The following is a 24,120-nucleotide window of genomic DNA, read 5'->3' on the forward strand; positions in this document are numbered from 1 at the left end:
GCTGGCGTAGCCGATTACGCGCCTTTCTTTTTTTCTCGCGTTTGCGCACAGGTTTCCGCCAAAGGAGTTTTTCGGCTTTCAGGTGACAGGCAGACGGACGGAAGAATCGGCTAGCTGTATACAGCCTCGCTGTAGAACTGAAGCATAGCCTTTCTCGCGCAGCAACAGGCCACAAAAAGACAGGCTACAATGACAATATGAGAATGGCGGCACGTACTGAAAAACACAATTCAGCCCATCGTAAAATATACATAATACAATAAGCAGCGGCAGGATACAGATTCTGACACTTTGACGTTGACTCCGCCTTAATGCTTCTCTACTTCAATCAGTGCTGATCACTCAAAATTTCTGTTTTGATGGGAGCTTTTCTCAAGTAAGAGTCTCAATGGGTCTCAATAAAGCAAATGTAGCCATTACAAGGATACCTTACTGACTGTAAAGCAACTGTTGGTGACACTGACTTTCTGTGCCAACTGATCAGCGATGCATACCTTTCCTGTATTGCGGCTTGAAAATTTAATGAGAAGCGAAATAAAGAAAAATATGTCTCTATCAATTAGTATCTCTTGAAACATTTGACCTATTGAAATAAAACGAATATAGCATCCATCAATTGTTGCGTGGAGTAAATATTCCCGCAATTATGACCGATGCCAAGAATGTGAACTTCCGTAACAAAATATTTCTCTTAACGGATTCATGTCCCGTGTTATTCACAGTCAACTGATATATTTTTTAAACTCCATGCAAGCAATAACAAAATTTTACCCTTGCAGAGCTAACCTTCCAACTTTTGTTGCCTCATTACTTTTCCTTAACCACTCCCTTAAGCTAAAATAGAAAAAAAGCAAATATTCTACACAATCAAATTGCACCAATTCTGCATTTTTTCTTGGAACTCGCAGCCTGTGTAGCCCACATGCACACTTCATCATCACGGTAAGAAAAAAAAGAGTCAAAGACGCTTGGTATTGAAAGGTAGAGGAAGCGTATAGAACCTTTCTTATATAAATGCTCATTGTTAGCTTCGACGCTAAAAAGAAACAAGTATTTCAATGGTTTAAAATATGCATTGTAAGTTCTTGTTGCTCCTTCCAAACATCTGGTACCTTCGAAATTAAAGCTACAATAATATCTGATTGAATGAAAACTTAGGCACAAGCACGTATGGTTTCAAACATCGAATTAAAGTTTCGAATAATGAATTAGTAAATGCTTCAGGAGAAAGAAATGTCGATATAAAAGATAATAACCGGCCTTTTAAATGAAAAAAACGTTTCTCTATGACACCACTCGTTCCCTCATAAAATTTTTCTTCACGAAGCGTTAATTTAAACAAGACAACTAGGTCGCAGAAAGATGAAGACTAAGATTACCGGCAATGTGGTCTAATAAAAAAATGGCTATATTAGTCACGGAAGCGTAGTTTATTATTCTTATTGCTATTCGTAACGCATACCAAATTGTTTTCTGCAACGCAATGTTTTTTTTTTTCACGTGCGTATTGCAAATTTTGTCATTTCATGTTGGTATCGTTAGCAGGTCCCCCTGAAAGTATTATTGTTATGGTGAAGCTAAGCCCTCGTGAAGAAGACCGAATATAGACACCTTGATCAACATAAGATAGCAAAATGACGACGCAAGTTGCTTCAATACAAGGAAATATATCTGAAATGTGCACCCTTAATATTACCTTGAGCCCCATAACTGCGTTTTAGAATGAAATCACTCTTTGATGCATGTTGATTACACTAGAGTCATATCTTTTTTTTATCTTGATTTATTCCCAAAGACAAAACCGGGCGCATGGTTATAACCAAAGCACCATCACAAGGGAGAAGACCAGGAAAAATGAAAATTTTTCTTTTACCTATATATTTCACCGAATCGAAGTAGAAATGCAATACCCAAAGGCTAGCACAAAACGTACTGTCAGAAAGGTGGACGACTCCACTGTTAGGCAAATCATGTCGCGCATTCTTTGAACCCTCGTTGAAATATTTATTTTCATTGCAGTGTCCTTGCCGCTCAACAGACATTGGAGCCAGCTCTAAAGTATGAATCTTTCAATTCTAATCAGCGCGGTATTATGGATTACATTACCGACTTCCTGGGGAATGGACGAGCGTCAAGGTAGTTTTTTTTTTGCATGATTTGCTGTTCTATATGCAGTTGAATGCGTGCTAGAAACGCTGCAGGTTTACGATGATGTTTGTGATTGCGCGGTTGAAGTGTAGACCATAGCGCAGTCTCCTACAATTATGTCGCACACTATGGCCAGTCACGAAATCCAACGCCCCTAACACACACACACACACACACACACACACACACACACACACACACACACACACACACACACACACACACACACACACACGCACACACGCACACACACACACACACACACAATATACTGGATGCAGCCATAAAATATTAATGAACTTTAGAACCCCGTCAACGCATAGCGCATGCAGCCGTGCTATTGCATCAGGCGCATGAAGTCATTGATTTTCCAGAACGACATGGTTTCGGCGACCATGATGCAATGAGTTTATCTGCAAGCTGCACATAACCCTTTCGTTACGTAACCGCACATAAATCGCAGGTCAAAGTTTGTTAAGTAAAGTCGTCTTACGTGCAGTGAGGAGGGTGTTGAGCTGATCATCAGCACATTGGAGCATCACATGCCCCTGGTTTATTTTTACACCGATATATGGTGGTTACTACTGTACTAGTGTACTCATGTGCAGAGTACTTTTGATGTTTCTGATTTGAAGTTCCTTCCAGATTGTGTAAAATGAATATAGGTGTCTTATTTTGCAGGGATACATAAGAACATAATGCAGAAACCAGGAAGTTAAACCCAAGGAAATCAGCAATGCTGTGTCAGATGCGCATGGGCACACCCTAGATAACCAAATAGGATATGGATGTAGTTTCTCTCGATTCGCAGAAATATGTCATTGAAAATCTCTCTGGCGAGTGCAAGAGGCAGTGTGAAGACAAATCTGTTCAGAATGAAGTGTGCCTGGTATGTGCGTTTCTGAGTACGTGGAGTTCTCAGCTATGCACTCAGGCGAGTATAAATTTTCATTATATTGATACCCAGCACCTTAGCGGCACCTTTTGTAGATAACGCTAGCATTTGCTTTGCATGGAGTGAGGTTAATCACTAAAGGAATGCTTGATGTTCTTCACAATAGCCACACGGCGTTTGATGATCGAGAGAGAGACAGCGAGATGCAAATGAGAGAAACGCAGAGAGGTTAACCAGAATTAAAACCTCCGGTTTGCTACCCTGCACTAGGGTGAAGGAAAGGGGAAGACGGAAAGAAGAGCGTGACAAAAATAAAAGCATAAAAAAATGAAGAGGGGCGGAATGGGATCATTATAGTCTTTCGAATAGGCGAATGCCATGTAAAAAGGTCAACAAAGCCTTGACCGATTTTCGGCGCGACGACAGTTCATGTCGGCATTCCAAGACTGACTGTTCTGAAAGGGGCCTGTTGTCGAGGTGTGCAAGCGCGGTGGCTAGTGACAACCGGTGCGCGCTGTATCGACAACAGTGGCAAAGTAAATTTTCTACGGTGTCCTCGCCACCGCAGTGACTGCTAGCCGTGATCTCGTCCATACCGACTCGAAAGGCAAAAGATCTTGTGTAAGTGACACCAAGCCACAGCCGGCACTGTACCGCTGTCTCGTGTCGAGAGAGTCCCGATGGGGGTCGAAGTCGAAGGGACGGGTCCTGTCGGTGTAGACGTGTGTGCTTCAAAGTTTGTGTGTTCCATAAAGTTCTGATGGCTTTATTTGCGAGCATACTAATTTGAACTACTACATTGCCAATCATTACAGCGGAGCATACAGAAAACGCCGAGTAGATAGATTATGAACAACTTGTTAGGCCGCATGCTTCTGTTAACATGAATGACATGAGGATAGCTTCTGAAAACATTAAAACGCACAATATCACTGTCGATTACGACAACATTGTACACATTGAATGACGGGCGCAGAAGAAATGTCTTTCAAGCAACACAATCGTACTCCATTGTTAAACTTCCATACTCTTTATGCGGATCATTCCTTAGGGTATAGTCACAATGAAAAGCTAGTATGCAACAAGTCAGCCGAAACGGTATCAGTCTTCTGTTTACCACAAAGAAACAAACGACTTCGGCTAGCGCCATCAACTGTAGCAGCAGGGTGTGAGCTTGGTCATTTCACTTAGTAAGAAAACTTGCGCAATGCTGAAGTTTTACTAACGACGCCTAACAAGTGCGTGCTAGTCACGCCTGTAGAAATAAATAGCGTCGGTGTCTCAGACGAGTGAAGTGCAACGATTGCAGTAGGACTACTTGCAAAACATTGAAAAAAACAGACACTTCCTACGAATGGTAAGTTGAATTTAGTTGCGTATTATCTTGAGAAATGACGTTATTTTCAGGTGCACGAGGAAGATATTAGCCGTGGATTGGGCTGTTATTTTGACATGATTGAGTTGTTTTGTTTTACGTTCTTTTTTCTAGGCCTGGTGCAGAACCCGTATATTTTGGCTGGGGGAAAGGGTAAGTTAAACCGAAAGTGGTCTCAAATAGCTTCTGCCTAGCTTTCGATTGACTAGCCTGACTTGTGATTGTTTAGGATTTAATCTTCTGACATATAACAATTGAGATATGGACACAACTGAAACTCTGATTTATAAATTGAAGTAATGTAGTTCAGGGAATCATGCTTATTGATGTAGACGGTCACACGAATTTGCAGATACTATAGCACAATAAAGATAAAGCAGCATTTTGATTCTGCAAACCTTGTAAAAGAGCCCCATTTCTTTTCAGGACGCTATAAGGTCTGTCGTACCCAAGTTTGCCGGGAACGCGGTAAGACATGCATTCCTTTTACTGTGCACGAATTCCACGGTTACAACCTTCTAAATGTGGTAATATATCCTTCAAAGGGGATTTATTTCTTTGTAGGTTACATACCGACCGTCTAAAAAACTTCTGTCTGGTTCTTTTTATGAGAATGAATATCGTAATTTATTGTTACTTTCCTGAGGCTTTGTGTGCTCCTATGTACGTAAATTTATGATTTTATTCTTTGGCCCTTACATCGAAGGAGTAACATGTGTAACATATGTGACAGGTGTAACAAATAAAACGAAAATAAACAAAGAAACAAGATGAACAAATAGTCCAACCAACTTGCGTATTCTCGAATGGTAAACTAACAGCCGATTTGCTGTTTTCCTGAAAGAACTAGAAAGCTAGGTGTTTGAAAGAACCTGCGTGATAACCTGGTCAGGTTTTTTAAAGAAAGGTGTTCAATGAAGTGTGGTCCTTGGACACCCGCACGTATCACACATCCGGCGCTATGTGAAATGTTAGTGCCAACCAGTGGATTCAGATACGTAAGAAACATAGCTAAATGTCTGACTCAAGTGTAATGGCATAAATTGAATCCTCATAAAGTTGCAGACAAAATAAAATTTGTCTGATGCGCTATAAGCTTGTGGAAGTGGCATAATAAAGAAGAAATCTATATTTATGACGCGTGTAATGTGACACTTGTGCTTCCGACGCAAAAAAGAAACCACAGGGATCTTCGTAAGCGAATGAAGATGTCTTTGTGTGCGCTAGAGAGCCTACGACTGTGCTGCGCTTTGCATTATCATATACCTCTCAGATGCCAAATAATTCTGTCCATCGAAGTTATACTTTCACCATATCTTTTGCATATTCAGAGTCCTGGAAATCGTAGAGCTGCAATATTAAAACTAGGGAATGTTCAATTTCGTACCGAGTTTTGTCAAGCATGAAAACTGTGAATGACGCTCGAGAGCTCGCTTCAGAAACGACAGATATGAGCGCAGGAAATATTTCATGCCACCACAGGGAGAAAGAACCTCCAGAAATTAAGAACTATAGCCGATATTAAATCTTGCAATAAACAATGAAAGAACTGAGGCCACTACATGACGCATTACCGATAGAGACAGCAAACATCCATCCGGCAAGTATTCAACTATGATTACCAAGACACATCACTTCACTTCGTTATGATACTTTAACGACCCCTTTGGAAGGATACTACATCACATATAACATTCTAACTCACAGCACAGGTCCAAGCAGAAGTGTCTGAAGATGTGTACGGAACACGAATAACGTTCTTTAGAATGTTACCGAGGAAGGAGATGCCACTTAGACGGCACTTCACGAAAACATCCAGCTTTTCAGTCAATAAATAAAATTCGGAGGTTTTTGCGTGCACACAATCAAGATCCTTTTGGAGGCATGCCGCAGTGGGGGTGAACGTCGGTTTCACTTGACCACCTGGAATCTTAACCTGATCCCAATGCATGGTACATGAGTGTTTTCGCATCCCCCTCCCTTTATATAAATTTATTTATTTATTTATTTATTTAGGAATACTGTAGCCCTCACTTGAGGGCCATTACAGGAGAGGAAAGAAATAACAATTTAAATTTCAACATTGACAATAAAACGTTATACATCATTGTCAAACACAAATTACAGGCAGGATGAACAAATACACACAGAATAAGAGTGTGCATGATCAAGTCTCAATTATCCCGTTGCCTGTAATACAATTCTAATAGACTACAAAATTCATTAACATTTTGTGCTGTTACAGTGCAGTCCGGAAGGCCGTTCCATATACTAATAGACGAAGGAAAGAACGAGTATTCAAAACCATCAAGGCATGTATTATAAGGCTGTACACTACCACTGTGGTTTAAACGTGCACTGTGTTTTAAAGGGGGGCGAACATATGTTCCTTTGTTTATTCTTATTTGATTTCTGGTTATCTGGAAAAATAATTTCATTCGTTGTTTTTCCCGTCGTGTTTCTAGCAGCTCCAAGTCACAACATTTCAACATGTGTGTTACAGAATCGGCTCTCCGATAACGCGAACAAACAAAACGCACCGCGGTTCTCTGAATTTTTTTCGAGTTTATATCGCAAGTAGAGTTGGTGAAGGCTCCAAACTGGGGAGGCGTACTTCAAAACCGGGCGAACAAATGTTTTGTACGCAATGAGCGTCAAATGTGTTGGGGCATGCTGCAACTTTTTGCTCAAGAAGAACAGTTTCCTGTAAGCCCTAGAGCAGACCTCCTCCACTTGGAGGCGCCAGCATAAGTCATGATTAATGATCACCCCTAAGTACCTAAAGCTACGTACATTCAACAAAGAGTTATCACCAATTTTATAGTCAAAGGAAGGCACAGTTTTCTTTCTTGTTATATGAGCAAACGTCGATTTCGAATAATTTATTTCCATTCCCCATTTTATGCAGCACTCATGTAAACCTTGGAGGCACCGATTAATTTTCCTTTGGTCGGTTTAATCTGCCACAGTCGTATAAAGCAAACAATCGTCGGCAAAAAGTTTCATTTTAACAGGTGATTCCGGAACACTGGAAATATCATTGATGTAAATCAAGAACAATAGCGGCCCCAATACCGACCCTTGTGGAACCCCAGACAATACGTCTAGTGGATTAGAAATGATGTTTTCAATCCGGACGGATTGTACGCGACCACTCAAATAGGCTGCAATCCAGTTCACAATGTCTGGAGATTTCAATACCTGCGTTCTGGATTTTACAAAGCAATTTACCATGCGGTACCTTATCAAAGGCTTTTGCGAAATCTATGCAGATGACGTCAATTTGTTCGCAGGCATACAAAACTAGATAAAAATCATGAACCGCCTCAATGAGTTGCGATATAGTGGATAATCCGCTTCGAAATCCATGTTGTGAGGAAAAGAAAAAGTTATTGGCTTCATGGAGAGAGAGAGAGAAAGCAAGGACAGGAAAGGTAGGGAGGTCAACCAGAAGAGTATCCGGTTTGCTACCCTACACTGGGGGTGGGGGAAAGGGGAATAGAAAGAAGAAGAAAGGGAGAGAGTAAGCACAGAGTACGTGTGGGAGGGACACTATGCACAGGGACACTATAAACGGTCTCTTAAACCGGTGTACCTCAAGTATTGCAGTAATGCACGATTTGCTTTTCGTGCCAGTGATGGGTGTGGCCATGGTCCGAGTATCTTTGACTCGGTGAAAGGTCGTAAGTCTAGTCGGTGTAAAGTTTCCTGCAGAGAGAGGCGTTGTACATCGTAGTGGGGGCAAGTACACAATAGGTGCTCGATGGTCTCTTCGCACCCACAGTAATCGCACATCGGGCTCTCGGCCATTCCCAAACGAAAGGAATATGAGTTAGTGAATGCTACTCCCAGCCACAAGCGGCACAGCAAGGTTGCTTCACCGCGGGAAAGGCTAGATGGCACTTGTAGCTGTAGCATGGGGTCCAGTTTATATAATCGGCAGTTGAAGGCACCTGAACTCCAGAGTTCTTGCGACTTTTTGCGTGCATGTAGGCGAAGTTCCCTGGCAGCGTCAGACCTCGCCAAAGGTATGGAACGCGTCTGGGTATCTTCGTGGGCAGACCGGGCAGCCTTGTCTGCTAGGTTGTTGCCGACAATGCCACAGTGAGCAGGAATCCATTGAAATGTAATGGTGTGCCCTCTTTCCAGAGCATGGTGGTGTACTTCCCTGATGTCAGATATCATCTGCTCGTATACTCTGTGACGTAATGCAGACTTGATGCTGTGAAGGGCTGCCTTGGAGTCACAAAATACGACCCATTTCTCTGTGGGCTCTTCGGTGACGTACATCATAGCGGCATGGAGAGCTGCAAGCTCTGCTGATGTCGATGTAGTCATGTGCGACAATTTGAATTGAACTGTAACCTTCTTGGCTGGAACGACGAATGCGGCAGTTGAGCTGGCACGTGAGGTCGAACCATCGGTATATATATGTATGCGGTCATGATACGTCTGGTGTAGTAATAGGAGCGTAAGTTGCTTCAGAGCCGGCGATGGATGATTGGACTTTTTTGTAATTCCAGGAATATCAAAATTCACTTGAGGCTGTCGTAGGCACCACAGGGGAGATGAAGGCTTTGCCGCCGGTGTAAAAGATGACGGTATGCACTCTTGATGAGCGCTAATCACTCGTGAAAAGGTCGCTTGAGGTCTTTCGGCTGGTAGGGAGGTCAAATGATGGTCCGGGATTCTTGACAGATGGCGAATGTGCGCTCTGAGAGAGTCGACAACTACGTGTGTCTGGATCATATGGTCCCCAGCGATGGCAATTGTTGCTGCTGTTGACGTGCACCGAGGCAGCCCTAAACACGTGCGTAGGGCTTGACCTTGTATGCTCTCCAAGGCGCGAAAGTTCGTCTTGCATGCATTTGACAACACTGGTAGACTGTAACGTAGGAGTCCGAGAAACAGTACCCTGTAGAGCTGCATCATAGAACGGACTGGTGTACCCCAGTTTTTGCCGCAGAGAAACTTAAAGACCTGAGCAATGGCAACCAATTTCTTCTTTAGATAGACGCAGTGAGGGCTCCACGAGAGGTTGCGGTCAATGATTACACCCAGAAAGCGATGTGTCTTAGAATAGGATACCGCTTGACCATTAATTGAAACAGGATATGATGACATTTGTTTGCGCGTAAAGCCAACCAATGCGCACTTTTCAGTAGACAGGCTGAGGCCTTGTTCTCGTAGATAAGATGCCGTCATGGTTGCCGCCCGCTGGAGCCTGGCTCGTACCTGAGGTCGTGTCACCGCAGAAGCCCAGATGCAAATGTCGTCGGCGTATATTGAGACGTGAACTGACCGTGGTAGGTACTCCGCTAGTCCTACCAAGACGAGGTTGAACAGAATGGGGCTCAACACTCCACCCTGCGGCACACCATGCCTGATGTAATGTTCCGAAGTTGGGCCGTCTTCAGTTTGTAAGAAAAAACACCTCTCAGTTAAATAGTCCCGAATCCATTGATACATCCGGCCACCAACTCCAACAGCCTCAAGCGAGTTCAGGATGGCCTCATGGGCGACGTTGTCGTATGCTCCTTTAATATCTAGAAAAAGTGCCACTGATAGGCGCTTGAGGCTTTTTTGATTTTGGACCCAGGTTACGAGGTCAATGACGTTGTCGATGGACGAGCGACCTCGACGAAAGCCCGTCATGGCGTCCGGATAGATGCTGAATCGCTCTAGGTACCATTCCAAGCGAGCAAGAATCATTCTTTCCATCAGTTTACCGACGCAGCTCGAAAGCGCTATCGGACGGTATGATGAGAGCTCAAGCGGAGACTTTCCAGGTTTCAGTATGGGGATCAAGCGGCTCGATTTCCATTGTCTAGGAACGGCGCCATTCTGCCAAGACTCATTGTAGTAGCTGAGCAGCTCATCACGTGCGTCATGTCCAAGGTGGCATAGGGCAGCATACGTGATGCCATCAGGTCCTGGTGACGACGAACGTCTGCAGGTCGCCAACGCAGCATCGAGCTCTTCGAGTGAAAAGAGCACGTTCATTTCTGGTACACGTGCTTCAGGGATGTCATTCAATGCTGCGTCAGTAATGGTGGCCGTGGACCCAGCAATCCGTGCACAGAACTCTTCAGCCACTTGAAGTTCCGAGCGGAGTTGGTATAGGGCCAGAGCAGCAAAGGGCTTCCTTTGATGCGGAGATGAGCGAAGTCCCCTAACAGTTCTCCATACGTGCGAGAGCGATTTTCTGGGATCAAGCGACTGACAGAAAGTTTTCCATCGCTTGTCATCCAGTTTATCTATACGACGTTGTACTTTCTTCTGTATGCGTCGTGAAGCCCTCAGATCCAAGACGGACTTCGTGCGCCGATACCTCCTCTCCGCCCGTCGGCGTTCCGCACGAAGCCTCTCCAGTTCCATATCTGAGTCTGTGCGCCTTGCTGACCTTGTGAGCGAGCAGATGGATGTTTTCAATGTCTCTGCGATGGCATCTTCGATGGTGTGTGAAAGGCCTTCTCGACATGCGTCATCCATCACCTTCTTAAACTTTGTCCAATCAACTGTACGCAAGACAGTAGAGGAGCGTTGCTCAACTCTTCTAATCTTTATGTAGGTTGGAATATGGTCACTTCCATGTGTTTCAATGTCCGTGAACCAGTCGACGCTCGAGGCAAAGCGCCGTGACACCAAAGTTAAGTCCAAGCAGCTACTATAGGTGGTGCCTCGCAAAAACGTAGGGCTGCCGTCATTCACACAGCACAAATCATGGTCGGCAGCAAAGGAGGCGAGACTCCTGCCTCTGGAATCAATTTTAGTGCTTCCCCATAGCTGGTGATGCGCGTTGAAGTCACCTGTGATAACCCAGGGGCCATTGTTCATCAGTAATATTTTCTTGAGTCGTTCGCCGTCAAAGTGACCCGCTGGGGATATATAGGCTCCAATTAGTGTGAATGACACATCTTTCTTTTGGATATTCAGGCAGACATATTGGTTGTCGTCATGAGGCTCTACCGCGTTAGCGACATATGTAAAGTCCGTGCGGATGTAGATGATTACTTTCGTGCTCGCGCCGCATGTGGACGAGACGAAAGATTCGTAACCGGACAGTCTGAGTGGTGTTGACGTATTTGGCTCGCAAATGACCAGTATGGGAAAGCGATGTGTAAAAATGAATTGGCGAAAGTCTGCTATGCGGGTCCTTAGACCCCTAGCATTCCACTGAAAGATCGACGCACCTTTAACTTCAGTGCGGAAGGGGACTGTTGGTCGAGCCATGATGCTTAAACGATGCTAGCAAGCACTGGATTTAGTGCATCCAGTATTTGCAGAGCACTTCGAGCTGCTGGGGTTTGCAGCTTGTTCAGTATGATGCGCATTGTATTAATTAGCGATTGCAGCATATCAGCCACCTGCTTGTCTTGGTCGCACAAATCACGGACAGTAGACTTCGGGGTTTGTCCAGCAAAATTTTGCTGTGATTCTGTCGGTGGATGCTGTCGTTTCGGTAGAGCCGGCCAAGAGTCTGCAGGTGTGGTCGTCTCAGTTGCCTTGTTCTTCGCGGTCCTTGCGACAGTGTCTGGCCCGGGCGGCAGAGGAGGAGGAGGTGTTGTAGGAAGTGGCATGCGCGTCGCAGAGACAACAGCCTTCCTTGAGGGGCGCCGGCGACGGGAACGTCGCTTCCTGACTTTTTCGGCGGCTTCGCGATGAGATGAGTGATCTCTCGCCATCTCTTTCAAGATAGCCATTTCCTTCCTAATAAGCGGGCATTTCCTCGAGGAAGCTTCGTGTGACCCTCCGCAGTTTGAACACTTCATCACAGTCGCGCCACATTTATCTGCAGCGTGGGGCTCGGCGCAACGGGGGCATGCTGCCTGATTTTCGCAGACGCTGCTCACGTGTCCCAGTCTCATGCATTTGCGGCACTGAAGAGGTTTCGCAATGAAAGGCCGCACTGCGTGTCTGAAGTGTCCCACCTTAACATGCGAGGGTATATATTTACCCTTGAATGCAATCTTCACGCAGCGTGAACTGCCTAGCCGCTTAACATCAACAATGACCTCATCATTGGCTGGCTTGATAAGAATCGGCAAGTCGTTATTAAGGATGGCGACGTCTACGTCGTAGATAACGCCACTGACTACGTCAGATCCCAGAGGGATGTAAGAGCGCACCTGAATGCCATCGATGTCCGTTACGCTGCGTAGAGTGCTCAGAGCAGCCGCATGTTGGACATCAACCGCCAGTAGATTTTTCCGAGTGTTGACTCGGATGTCCGATATTTCATTTGGCACCAGGGCTTCCAGTGACATCGACACAGATTGCCTGTTGAGTAGCTTCATGTTGACGTTGGGAAGCAGGGGCACAAAGATGATGGTATTGGCGTCCGGCCTCTGTGTCTGTCTCACTGTTTGCGTGCTTGACGATGAGGACGTCCTGGTGTTTCTTCTCTTCGCTCTGCGGCTCTGCACCAGCTGGAAGTCGTCATCGGAAGTGTCCTCACTGCTGAGAGAGTAGACATGGGTGTCCTCACTGTCGCTGTCGCTCTGCTGACCGTTTCGCTTCCTGGAGGCGGCCGCCGCTGACGTCGCCGTCGCCGGCAGACGTGCGGGGTCGTCCACTTCCATCACAACCGAGCAGGGAGCGAGGACCAGCGGATGAACTTAGAATTTCACAGAAATAAACTGGAGCAAGGAAGAACAGCTCTGTGTCAAAAACACTTCGTCGTCGTCGGCTTCATGGAAGAGAATGATATGCTTTGCTACTGCATGCTCTATAAGCTTACAAGTCACAGAAGTAAGCGATATGGGACGATAGTTGCTAACCGGAATCACAACACCGCTACGCCAATCTTGAGGTAGTGAACTGGTTTCCACGGATTTTCTAAAGATTATGGTTAAGTAAAATGACACCCATTCCGCATACCGCCGTAAAAATTCACTTGGGATCCCGTCTGGCCCGCTTGCTTTCTTGGCATCAAGCGTAAGCAATTGCTGAATATGCCAGCCTTAGTGATTTCTAGTGGGCGCATTGCGCAGGCGCCCAATTCACTGCACTCATTGTTTCCTTGCTCTGTTCTCGTCTTCGTAAATACTGACTGGAAGAATACGTTGAAGCAGTCTGCTATTTGCGTCTTTTCCGTGATCACTTGAGATCCGCTTTTTATCTGGTGTAGCTCTTCTTTTTTATCCCTTAAGTGCATCCAAAACTTTTGTGGCGCAGATCTCAGGAACCCAGGAAGCATTATGTTAAAGTACTTTTCCTTAGATTCCCGTAACGCTAATTTTAGTTGAGCACGCAAATTGGACACCTGGGCTGGGTTTCGTTTATTTTTGCGTAATCGTTTTATTCTGCGTTTTAAGTGTATTATTTCCCGAGTTATCCATGGGCTATGCTGCTTTGTTTTTTCCATGCGGGTAGGAATAAATTTATCTACGCAATGCTTGACGATTCCCTTGAAACGTTGCCACAATTCTTCTACAGATTCACTAGATGACGCAAGTTCAAATTCACTAAATGATAGACTTAAGTTATCTACTACTGTTGTATCGTCTGCCCGGTCGTAGTCGTTTATAAGTTTAAAAGCAGGTAACCGCCGGCGAGTGGGTATATCAATTGGTATATCGACAGATAACATTTTGTGGTCCGATATTCCTGGTTCAACTGACACACTATTAGCAGCTATTTTGCAAGATAGGAACACAAGGTCTAACAATGACATAGAATATAAAGTTTCTCGTGTATTTTCTTCAACAATTTGCCGTAAATTATGATAAATCATAATTTCCAGTAGTTTTTCAGCACTCGAAACTTCCGTATGTCCGGGCGAGAGAGTTTTCCAGTTTATGTGGGGTAAATTAAAATCTCCAGTCATTATTAGCCTTGTATTATTATTCAACTGAGTGCACAAAAAGCGTTTAATTCGTCCAGGAACTCAGGCGTGGTAGCAGGGGCCCTGTATATGCCTCCCACTACGAACGCAACGCCATTTAATAAGATTTTGCACCACACTGCTTCTGAAAGACTACAGTCTATTCATTCTGCCCTAACTGATGATTTTACAGCTACAGCTACGCCCCCACCTCTTCAGCCCCTATCCCATCGGAATATATTATACCCTGGAGGAACAACACAGTCATTGGGAACTAAACTATTCAACCACGTCTCTGTAATAATAACTACGTGTGAATTATGAGAGAGTAATATGGATTCAAGTTCTGTGATCTTATTTGCAATACTCCGTGCATTCAACAAAAGAAGACGTAGCTATGCGTGCTGCTTAGAATTAGAATAGAAACGCCCTCCGAAGCAGTAGTTGCAAAGAAGCAGTGCAATTTTCGGGCAGCTTTGTCCCTGCTTTGCGCTATCTCCCGAGGCTGTCCTCGTGCTTGGTCCCAAATGTACCATTTGCCTTTTATTTCCAGTTTTTGATGGATCAGTGAAACCTTCAACCCATTAGCTCTTTCCGAAGCAGCACTTTCCCATAACTTCTTTCTAATTTCCACCATTTCTGGTGCATAGTCATTGCTCACTGAGTAGGAGGATCCCTTCAGTTTGTAGCAGTTTTTCATCACGTGCTTTTTTTCCTTAGAGTCATAGAATCTCATGACAACCGGCCTCCTTTTTCCGTCTTTAATCCTGCCTAGGCGATGTATTCTTCCTATCGTCTTTACCTCGATGCCGAACTTGTCCTGAAATACCTCTTCCATGACTACTTTTTTCAAATCACTGCCTGTTTCAGAGGCACTTTCTTCGACACCAAAAACGAGAATAATGTTGCGTCTGCTCCTGTTTTCGTATTCGACCAGTTTTTTGGCTTGTAACCTGGTGCAGCCACCGTGGTCCTTAATCAAACCCGCGACCTCCTACCCGTGCTGCGCCACGCCGAACCCGCCACGCCAACACGGCAGGTGTTCGGTGTCAATAATTTTTTTGAAGTTGGCAGAAACAGCTTTCCGGCAGCCGTGATGCGCCACAGGCGTGGGAGAAAATACAATCTAATATTGTGCGCCACCTTTGACTTTCAGCAAAGATGATTATGGAGTCTCTGGATACCGCAGTCGACCCGTGCGAGGACTTTTACTCATACGCCTGTGGTGGGTGGTTGAAGAAGACCAAGATACCAAAAACCAAGTCGTCGTACGGTAGTTTCAACGCGCTCAACGACGTGCTGCTGAGAACTTTAAGAGGTGAGCCTGTCTGACACGTCGCATAACGGCAGTAAAGGCACCAGTCTGTAGCCTTGCTATCGCAATTCCAAGAAACTGTTAAAGCTCCAATTGAGATCAACTGTTGATATTGCACTAATTTTGATCTGCCTGACACATCTTTGTGCACACAGAACTCGCGTGTTGACGCAAGTTAAACGAAAAGCAAGGACGACACAGCGCCGTCTTCTCGTGGTCCTTTCCTTCTTTTCTATTCTTTTTTCCCGGCGTAAGTTTCGTTGCAGTAAAACGCATATTTTATGAGAGGATACAGCGTCGAAAACACATCACTCCATTATGAAACGGAGAAAACTGATTGTCACAAACAACAGGGCAGTGTAAGAACTTGCGACAAGAAATGTTTGATGTTAGGGTTGTGTTTAAAAACAAAGGACCTGATGTAAAAAGAAAATATAGACACCAGAGTTGTGTTACTAAATAAAAAAGTTGATATACCTTCACGGAAAAATAAAGTACGCAATCCAGAGGAAAAACGTATTTCCCCGAACATGTATTATTTCGTCCGTTAGATTAGTCTTCTGTGTATGGGGAATGTCATGGTGCAGTAAAGATTGACAGTTGGGTAAGCTGGTAAGTGTTCATTTCTCTGAAACAGCGGCACATAAAAACATGAACGCGCTTGTATAGCGTCATGTCGTGTTTGTGCCTTCCTGTGGGGCCGTTTCAAACAAGTGGAGTATAGTGGAGTTTGGCTTTCGTCACCATCCAGTTGTTTTACAGACGGAATAAAGTGAACAAGATCATTGGCGCTTCATTATTACCCACCCTAGAAATTTGTATCACAGCCATCATTCAGGTACACATCACCATGACCACCTACCTATCAGGTGAATGGGCAACATCAGGTTAGTCATGAGTTTAATGTTGCACAGATAGTAAGCGGAAAAGGGGCTGTGAAATATATCGAGTAGAAATGCTACCTTTATCATCATCCCACTGGGACACTAATCTATACAAATGTGTCCTAAAAAAGGAACCACTTCCCTCCTTTTCAAAACGATGGCTGCAGAATATCTCTGACGCGCAATAAATAACTTTGTCGTGATAACACGTGCGCTTCTCTGCGTGTTTTAATAGCGGATGCTGAATAATGCAGGATAGCAGAAGCTGTCGATGCAAAACAGTGAATAATACACTTCCACCCTGTGTGCCCCATCAGATGCTATTACGCTTTTTCATTCCTGACAGGCATACTTGAAAGAATACCCATTGGAAAAGGTCACCAGAAAGTGACAGATAAAGCTGCCGTGGCTTACCACGCCTGTAAAGGTAGGTCAATTTACCATACCTTGACTTTGTGGATGCAAATGAATTTTTCGACCAGGTTTGTGTTTTATGTATTGACTCCGCTATAAATTCCTTCGCATGCTTTACCAACCAAGAGGGCTAAGTGTTTTCTGGACGGTTACTTCAGTCGCGGTTGGTATTTCCATGCTCCGTAATTTGTTGGCCCACTACATGTTTAATGTATTTAAATCAACTGCCACTTCTTGCCGTACGGAGCTATATGTCGGGGAGACTTTCTTTCCTGGTCAAACATTTCCAAACCAGCATTGCCTAGAAACCAATGAATGAAAGAACGCCCCTTATATTCACTGCGCCTCACAAAGTGAACAAAAATGAAAGAACAGTAGTAGTACATAGTTACACGAGAACCTAGTTTCACGAGGGAAAAATTAACTGGTAGTATAATGAGTGAAATCGTCGTGATACTTTCACTTGCATTAGTAGTGAAGGAAACTCTCTATAACAACAAAAAATGGAATGTGATTCAACGTCTAGTTGAAGTCGATGAAGTTACAATGTCTTCCTGTGCGAGTTGGAGGTGGGAATGAGATGCATGAACCGTACAATTTATTGTGACAGCGGCGCTGCCCAGAACTCCAAGACCAACTTTGGGCCGCTCAGCGAGCCGTGGAGGCCATATGGGAGCAATAGCTCTCAGTGACCATCTAGCGGGCCCAGGCCCGGGCCTCCCAATCGCCGGATTCCAAATAAAGTTACCTCACTGACGCAGTTTCTCGTGCTCTGTAGCTCTCAATCTAATGTAGGTATATCGAAAAAAAATCTGGCTGAAATTGCCAACTAAGACGACTACAGTTGAAACTCGATTTAACGTAGCGATGACCAAGCTCGAATTATTTCGTTAGATGGGGAATTTTGTAAAAACGCGAGAGGAATGTTTCGGTCCTTCGAAATCTAAAAGTGTAACGTAGCGACACGTAAAGGTTACCGCTGCATTGTACTTGCCTCTAGTCCAAGCATCTGTCGCATTAACCGTGAAATAACGAAAGCAACCACCACTGCCCCTACCGAGGCGGTGTTGAGTCGGCTGTTCCTTGCATGGGCACGGCGTGCAGCCTCGTCAAAATAAAGCTAGGGATGCGACAATGGCGCCTAGACGTTTGAACGTGATAGCTTTAGAGCGCACGTTTGAAGCACACGTCTTTGTCAAAATTAGAAAGAAATCCCAATTTTTTACTCATTTATTTAAGGAAAAACTTCCTTAAATCGAGTTTGGTCAAGTTTGCTTTGTTATTTCGGGTTGACGGTAACACTGAACACCATGGGTACCTGACGGGAAATGTAATTTTTTTGTTATATCTGGAATTTCTTTAAAATAGGGTTTCGTTAGATTGTGATCTAACTGTATTTAATTAAGCCGCGTTTCATTTACTAGTCATAATTATTTAAATTGTAAGCGTTATGCAATTCCCGTTTGCTCTCAGTCCGTGTACGAAGGGAGTGTGGTTACAGAAGACTCCCGTCTTATCCAAACAATTCCAAAACAAATTACATGAAGATTAGCGGCTAAGACGACTTTAACATTTTGCTAAGTTTCATCTACTTACCGCAATCACGCAGTTCACAGTGAAGTTGTAAATATAGTGAAATTCCCTTTTGCCATGCAGCGGTACTTGCACATGTCACTATTTCACCAAAGATTAAGAATCCCTCTGCAGTAAAAAGATGTATTCGTTGTGTGTGTCCTTCAATAATAATAATAATAATAATAATAATAATAATAATAATAATAATAATAATAATAATAATAATAATAATAATAATAATAATGACAACGACGATGATGATAATTTCTATTATGATAATACAATGTATATGCACAAATGCGCCGATTGAGGCAAAACCCACCACAGCATCGCTGCTCGTCCTTATTCCCAGAGTCGAAGAGCGGGGGAATTTTTTATCACGTATCATCAGCATCATCATCACAATCGTCATCATCGCCGCCCTCAGTCATCATCTACAATTGCGCCCTTATACTGCACTATCATCCCAATTGGCACAAACAGACGTTAGAAACAGTACTTGAGACGAAGAAGTGGCGGTAAATGGCCAAGGAAGAGATTGTTCAAAAAGAAAAAAAAAAGAAGAGTCATTAGGCCAATCAATATCGGCATGCCTAAAAGTGGTCCTGTGATGTATAAAAATCTGGTTTCAGCCAAGGCATCCGTAGGTGCGAATCTTCAATAAATTACTTGTTCAGTCATTACCTCCAAAACAGGTTTATGAAATAGCGTCTTTCAACAATAAGTAGATGGCCATACAATCACGTATTGCCTTATTTAAATGCCATCAATTGTTCTACCTTTACCCATGCACACGGAATACAGACGCAAATGATTGTGTGAACAAAAAAGTCCTATCTTGACGTGTCTGACACATTCACGTCCCTGCAAAACTACATAAACTAAAATTTAAGTTGTGTCGCCTAGAAAGCCGTAAATTTTTTTTACAGACTACAGTCAACGCGATGGAATGAAGTTATCCGCCTCAGTAGATGTGAACATGACATAGGCGTATTAAGAAGGGTATGATACGCGGACTACCGTGAAATATCAATAGGGGTATGGTCATTGTTCTACGGCCACGATCACATTAGTTCTGTGGCCGGGTTGATAGATGCCACGTATTAGTGATCGCGCACAGCACTCATATTTATTTGCCTTTGGACGACCATGCTTGGGCAACGGAGAAAAAAAGTAGCATGTCTTATCATTGCTATACAATGTCTTTATTTTTGCGTCAACGGGTTGGCCAGGTACGGGCGCCTGCACTGTTAGAAACGTTTACACCCTTTGGGGCGTATGTTGTCCCACAACAATAATCGTCATCTGTCTTGCCCGCGTTTCCTTTCTTTAACGCTGCGAGCCCGGTACTTCCCAGTCACGAACGGCACGCGCGTTATCAGTGTGACGCAGCATTCTCGACAGGAAAGTAGCCAGAGCCGAGTTTTCAAAAAAGGAAACGCCAGCAAGGCAGATGGCGATTAGTTTTTGTGGGACAAATACACACCCCAAAGGGTGCAACCGTTTTAAGAGTGTGTTATCTCGCGAGAAACTTGTCGCGGAGACCTTTCGTCGCTGCCGTACAAACGTGTGACGAAGGATTGGATGCGTCGGCAGCTTATCGCAGTAAGCTGCTGGGCGCCATATTAGCGTCGAGAATAACTGGGACATTGCTTACGGGGCTGTTTTGTCCGCTGCGGTTTGCGTACCGGAGCAAAAAAAGAAAGGAACAACAAATTTTTATCGAACATCTCAACGTCTGATGGCGTCTAAAGTCGTGCCAGTTTCATTTGTCTCCGGTGGCGTCCTCATCCAACGCTATCCTTGCAACGTTGGCGTCAGAACAGGTAACTGAGAAGAGACCTACAGAATATTCAGTTACTCAACAAGCTGGCTGCAGTGGCTTCTGAGCCACCAAGTGCTCGTTGCGCTGAAGGAACGAGTAGTAGTGAAAGCGTACATAGCGCAACAAATAAGTCCGTCAGGGACCTCCATGAACGCTTTTATTTTCAGATGTGCGTGAGAACACGTTGGCACCTTGTACCGGCGCCGGCAACTACACCTAACGTGCCTTGAAAAATAATTACGCTTTGCCAAGAATAAAGCCACACACAAACACACACACACACACACACACACACACACACACACACACACACACACACACACGCACACACACACACACACACACACACACACACACACACACACACACACAAACACACACACACACACACACACACACACACACACACACACACACACACACACACACACATGCGAAAGAGATCCTGCGAATAGTTCACAAGTGATGACACAGCTGCCACGCCAGAACACAAACTCAGTGCGGGATGTGTGAAAAAAAGAAGAAAAAAGCGTACGAATTGACTCCACACACCGAAGCGCGCACCTGCTGAGCATTGCGCTGTCACCATACGCACAATAAATATACAAGAACACTCCTATGATTCATGGCCTGTGTGCAGTCACAAATGTAGCAAAAAAGTAGCTGCTCGTGTTTTAATAAGTGTTAAGTTGAGGTAAACACTAAAAAGCGACAAACGTATTTGTAAATCTCCGTTAATTTTCTAATAGTGCAATGCACTCGAGAATTGCTACCAGTACACGCACTGCCTGCATTCTTTATATTTTGTTAGTCACGAATCCAGAAGTTCTGCCAATGCCATATCAATGATGTGCAGATGACAGTTTTATGCGAAGCATACTAGCCGCACAACCATGCTCTTCCTTGCTGCGCCGCGCGTGGTCGCGTAGCTACCATTTGACGTCATAACAGCTGCAAAAGCGGAGGCTCAACTCGTGCGCTCGCTTGCGGCCGCGTAGCTACATAGCCGGGTCTCAGCTAGAGCACTCGCCTGCATGAGTTGTTTCTTCCTCTAGCCGAACCAAATATAGCCAAGCAACAGCAGTTCACCAGGCTAAACAGTGGTTCAACAACTAAAATAAAGGCTAGTATATGCTTCGCATCCTGGGCTTAACCTTAGCTAAGCCACAGCCATTTTTGTCACTAGGCAGAGTGTTTCTCATCGAAACTATTCAACGTATTTATCAAATTCTTGGGAATTTGATAAATACCTGCGGAAACGTACCTGCCCCGCCGGGGTATCGAGTCCACGACCTCGTACTGAGCAGCGCAACGCCATAGCCATTTGGCTACCACGGTGGGTATATACACTTAATTTCAGATTAGCATCTACCCAGAACAACGTAGAACATTGAGCCACATTACTTCTCTCGTTACTGGGATGCACTATCTCTTTCCGGTTTCGCCTGCACAGCTATATGCCAAAAAAGAAAGGAGCGAAGGAATTGGGACGAAGTGAAGAATATAAACTTGAGTCTTAAATGGCAAGGCAGTATCTTGAGTCAGAATTCAGTACGAATTTACATGAAACGTAGTCTTTTACAGGTCTTCTTAGCAACATTTCAGCTCATTCTTATTTGTTAACAAATTCGAGGTTTTTTTCCGCGCCAGAACCTTGATATATGGTTAGGGGGCACGCCATAGCGGGGGACTTCAGAATAATTTTGACCACCTGGGGTTCTTTACCGTGCTCCCAAAACACGGGGCAAAAACGCTGCTGTATTTCGCCCGCAACGAAATGCGGCCGCCGCGGTCGGGATTGGGTCCCGCGACCCCGTGCTTAGCAGCGCAATGCCATAGCCGCTATGCAACCACGGTGTGTTTAAGTTCGTTCTTATTTCTCACCACCATATTTATGCTTAACGAAAGTAATTTTTGACTTCCTGGCCACAAAAAGCCATATTTCACAGCTATTTCGAACAAGATTTTAAACTCCGCTCACCCTGCTTGCAACGGCGGCGTCCGCCGCCAGATCTTGACAGCGTTCCGTCGCTTCCCCATGGCAGCGCGCATACTCGCCTGTTGCTTAGGTAGCGGAGCCCAATATCCTGGCGGTATCTACGGTCTCGTAGCATGTCTCCTTCGGCGCGCCTTACGGTTCCCCTATCACGCTCGCTTATCGCCAGCAATGACACAGCAAATTATTCGACGCGTTAGTTATGCGCTAAAGCTCTGGTGCGCCGGAATCGCGCGTCGAAGCACACATTCGTGAAGCCTTGCACATCTCTCGCAATCTTGTGTGTAAGAGATCCCGGTGTCCATTGCCGACACGCCGCGTGCCCACGGAATGCTCTACACTCCAAAAGAAGTTGCACTCTTTGGGGTGTACACTTGCCACACAACAATAGTCATTTATCTTGCTTGCATTTCCTTTCTTAAACGCTGCGAGCCCGGTACTTCCGAGTCACGAACGGCATGCTCATTATCAGCATGACAGAGAATTCTCGACAGGAAAGTAACGAGAGCAGCATTTTGAAGAAAGGAAGCCCAAGCAAGACAGATGACGATTATTGCTCGGTGGCAAATATACACCCCAAAGGATGTAAACATTTTTTAGAGTGTACGATCGATGCAAAGCGCCCAGGTTATCCTGCACCAAGTTGAAAAGAGAAAATGACGTATCATTCTGTGCAAATGAGACCAAGTGCAGGCTGTTCGTAGTCCCAAGATGAGAAATCGCTAATAATATTTTGTTAAATATTGTAAAACGTTGTTAAATATTTGTTAAACACACAAACGGGTTCCCCAACGTGAAAAACGTCAGCTGCGTAAACCATCAGGTACTTTCTGTGAGAGTGCGTAACCATCAAACGAAAGCATTAGGGCAAGTGACCAGCTTGCACGAGTGGCTACATCCCTCAAAGGATGCCGAGACTGTTCTTCGAGCACTCTACGCCTTTGCTAAGGAATCGGGTACTCTCGTCATGGTGTAATAATCGTGGGGAGAAGCATTCCGCGTTACCTGGTGCTGTCATCTCACGATTCCCCAATTCAACTAAGCTTAGCAGGTCAATGAGCAATCGATGTTTATTAATGCCTGATTACAATCATGATCTGCCTAAACTGATTTTGTGGTACTCATTATTATTGCTCCACTAAGACGCTAGATGCAAAAGCCTTACACTATATCAAAAGGCCCCCCGTCTTGACATTGTAGTACGCTAATATTTTCTGTTCGTTCATTTCCAGCTGTCACAAAGTCCTACGACCGGGTTGACGTCATGTATGACATAATGAACTCCTCCGCACTCGGCGACTGGCCGATAACAATGAAAAGTATCAGTCACGTGAAGAACTTTACAAACTGCTCGGATCTGCTGCTCCAAACCGGATTTGGCCCAATTCTGCGTTACGATATTGGCAGAGACAGCAAGAACCTTACGTCTTACGTGATTCAGGTAAATAATTTTTCTAATACAACGCTTTCAAAGTTACAAGCAATACAACAAAAGACTCGGCGACAATAATACGGATGGATGCGATAGGAATGTTTGACGCTGATTTTGCTCAGAAGAGTTTTCGAGAATATTGATGGCGGCTAACATGTTCGCCCTAAGGGCGAAATATCTACTCTTAATAGCCATAGCGACCATTTATGTGGCTGCATAGTAATAATAAAGTTTATTTTTTTAGAGCTTGAGCCTGCGGTTCCTCTCGCCATGTTTTTAGATGAGATGTGAAATTCCTATAGAGAATAAGGAAACCCGTAATTTAACTGTCTTAATACGGTAATGACGTCTGCAAGGAAACACGCAGACGTTCACGAACTATGCAGACATATAACACCCGTAAGTGCACGTCACCATTTAAATGAAAAGTGTATT

At 44.5% G+C, this 24,120-nt stretch overlaps 1 protein-coding gene across 1 annotated transcript in view; it reads left to right on the top strand.

The window, feature by feature from the left end:
- Positions 1-24,120, top strand: part of LOC135911936 (neprilysin-1-like) — a 78,269-nt gene that overhangs the window by 15,502 nt on the left and 38,647 nt on the right. Inside the window, exons 2-7 of the mRNA XM_065444286.1 lie at positions 2,020-2,136; positions 4,533-4,571; positions 4,845-4,886; positions 15,401-15,562; positions 16,790-16,870; positions 23,486-23,694. Of these exons, the coding sequence (XP_065300358.1) occupies positions 2,061-2,136; positions 4,533-4,571; positions 4,845-4,886; positions 15,401-15,562; positions 16,790-16,870; positions 23,486-23,694 (609 nt within the window). The 5' untranslated portion in view covers positions 2,020-2,060. The remainder of the gene's footprint in view (positions 1-2,019; positions 2,137-4,532; positions 4,572-4,844; positions 4,887-15,400; positions 15,563-16,789; positions 16,871-23,485; positions 23,695-24,120) is intronic.

Source organism: Dermacentor albipictus, chromosome 9 (assembly GCF_038994185.2).
Source record: "Dermacentor albipictus isolate Rhodes 1998 colony chromosome 9, USDA_Dalb.pri_finalv2, whole genome shotgun sequence".
Taxonomy (NCBI): Eukaryota; Metazoa; Arthropoda; class Arachnida; order Ixodida; family Ixodidae; genus Dermacentor; species Dermacentor albipictus.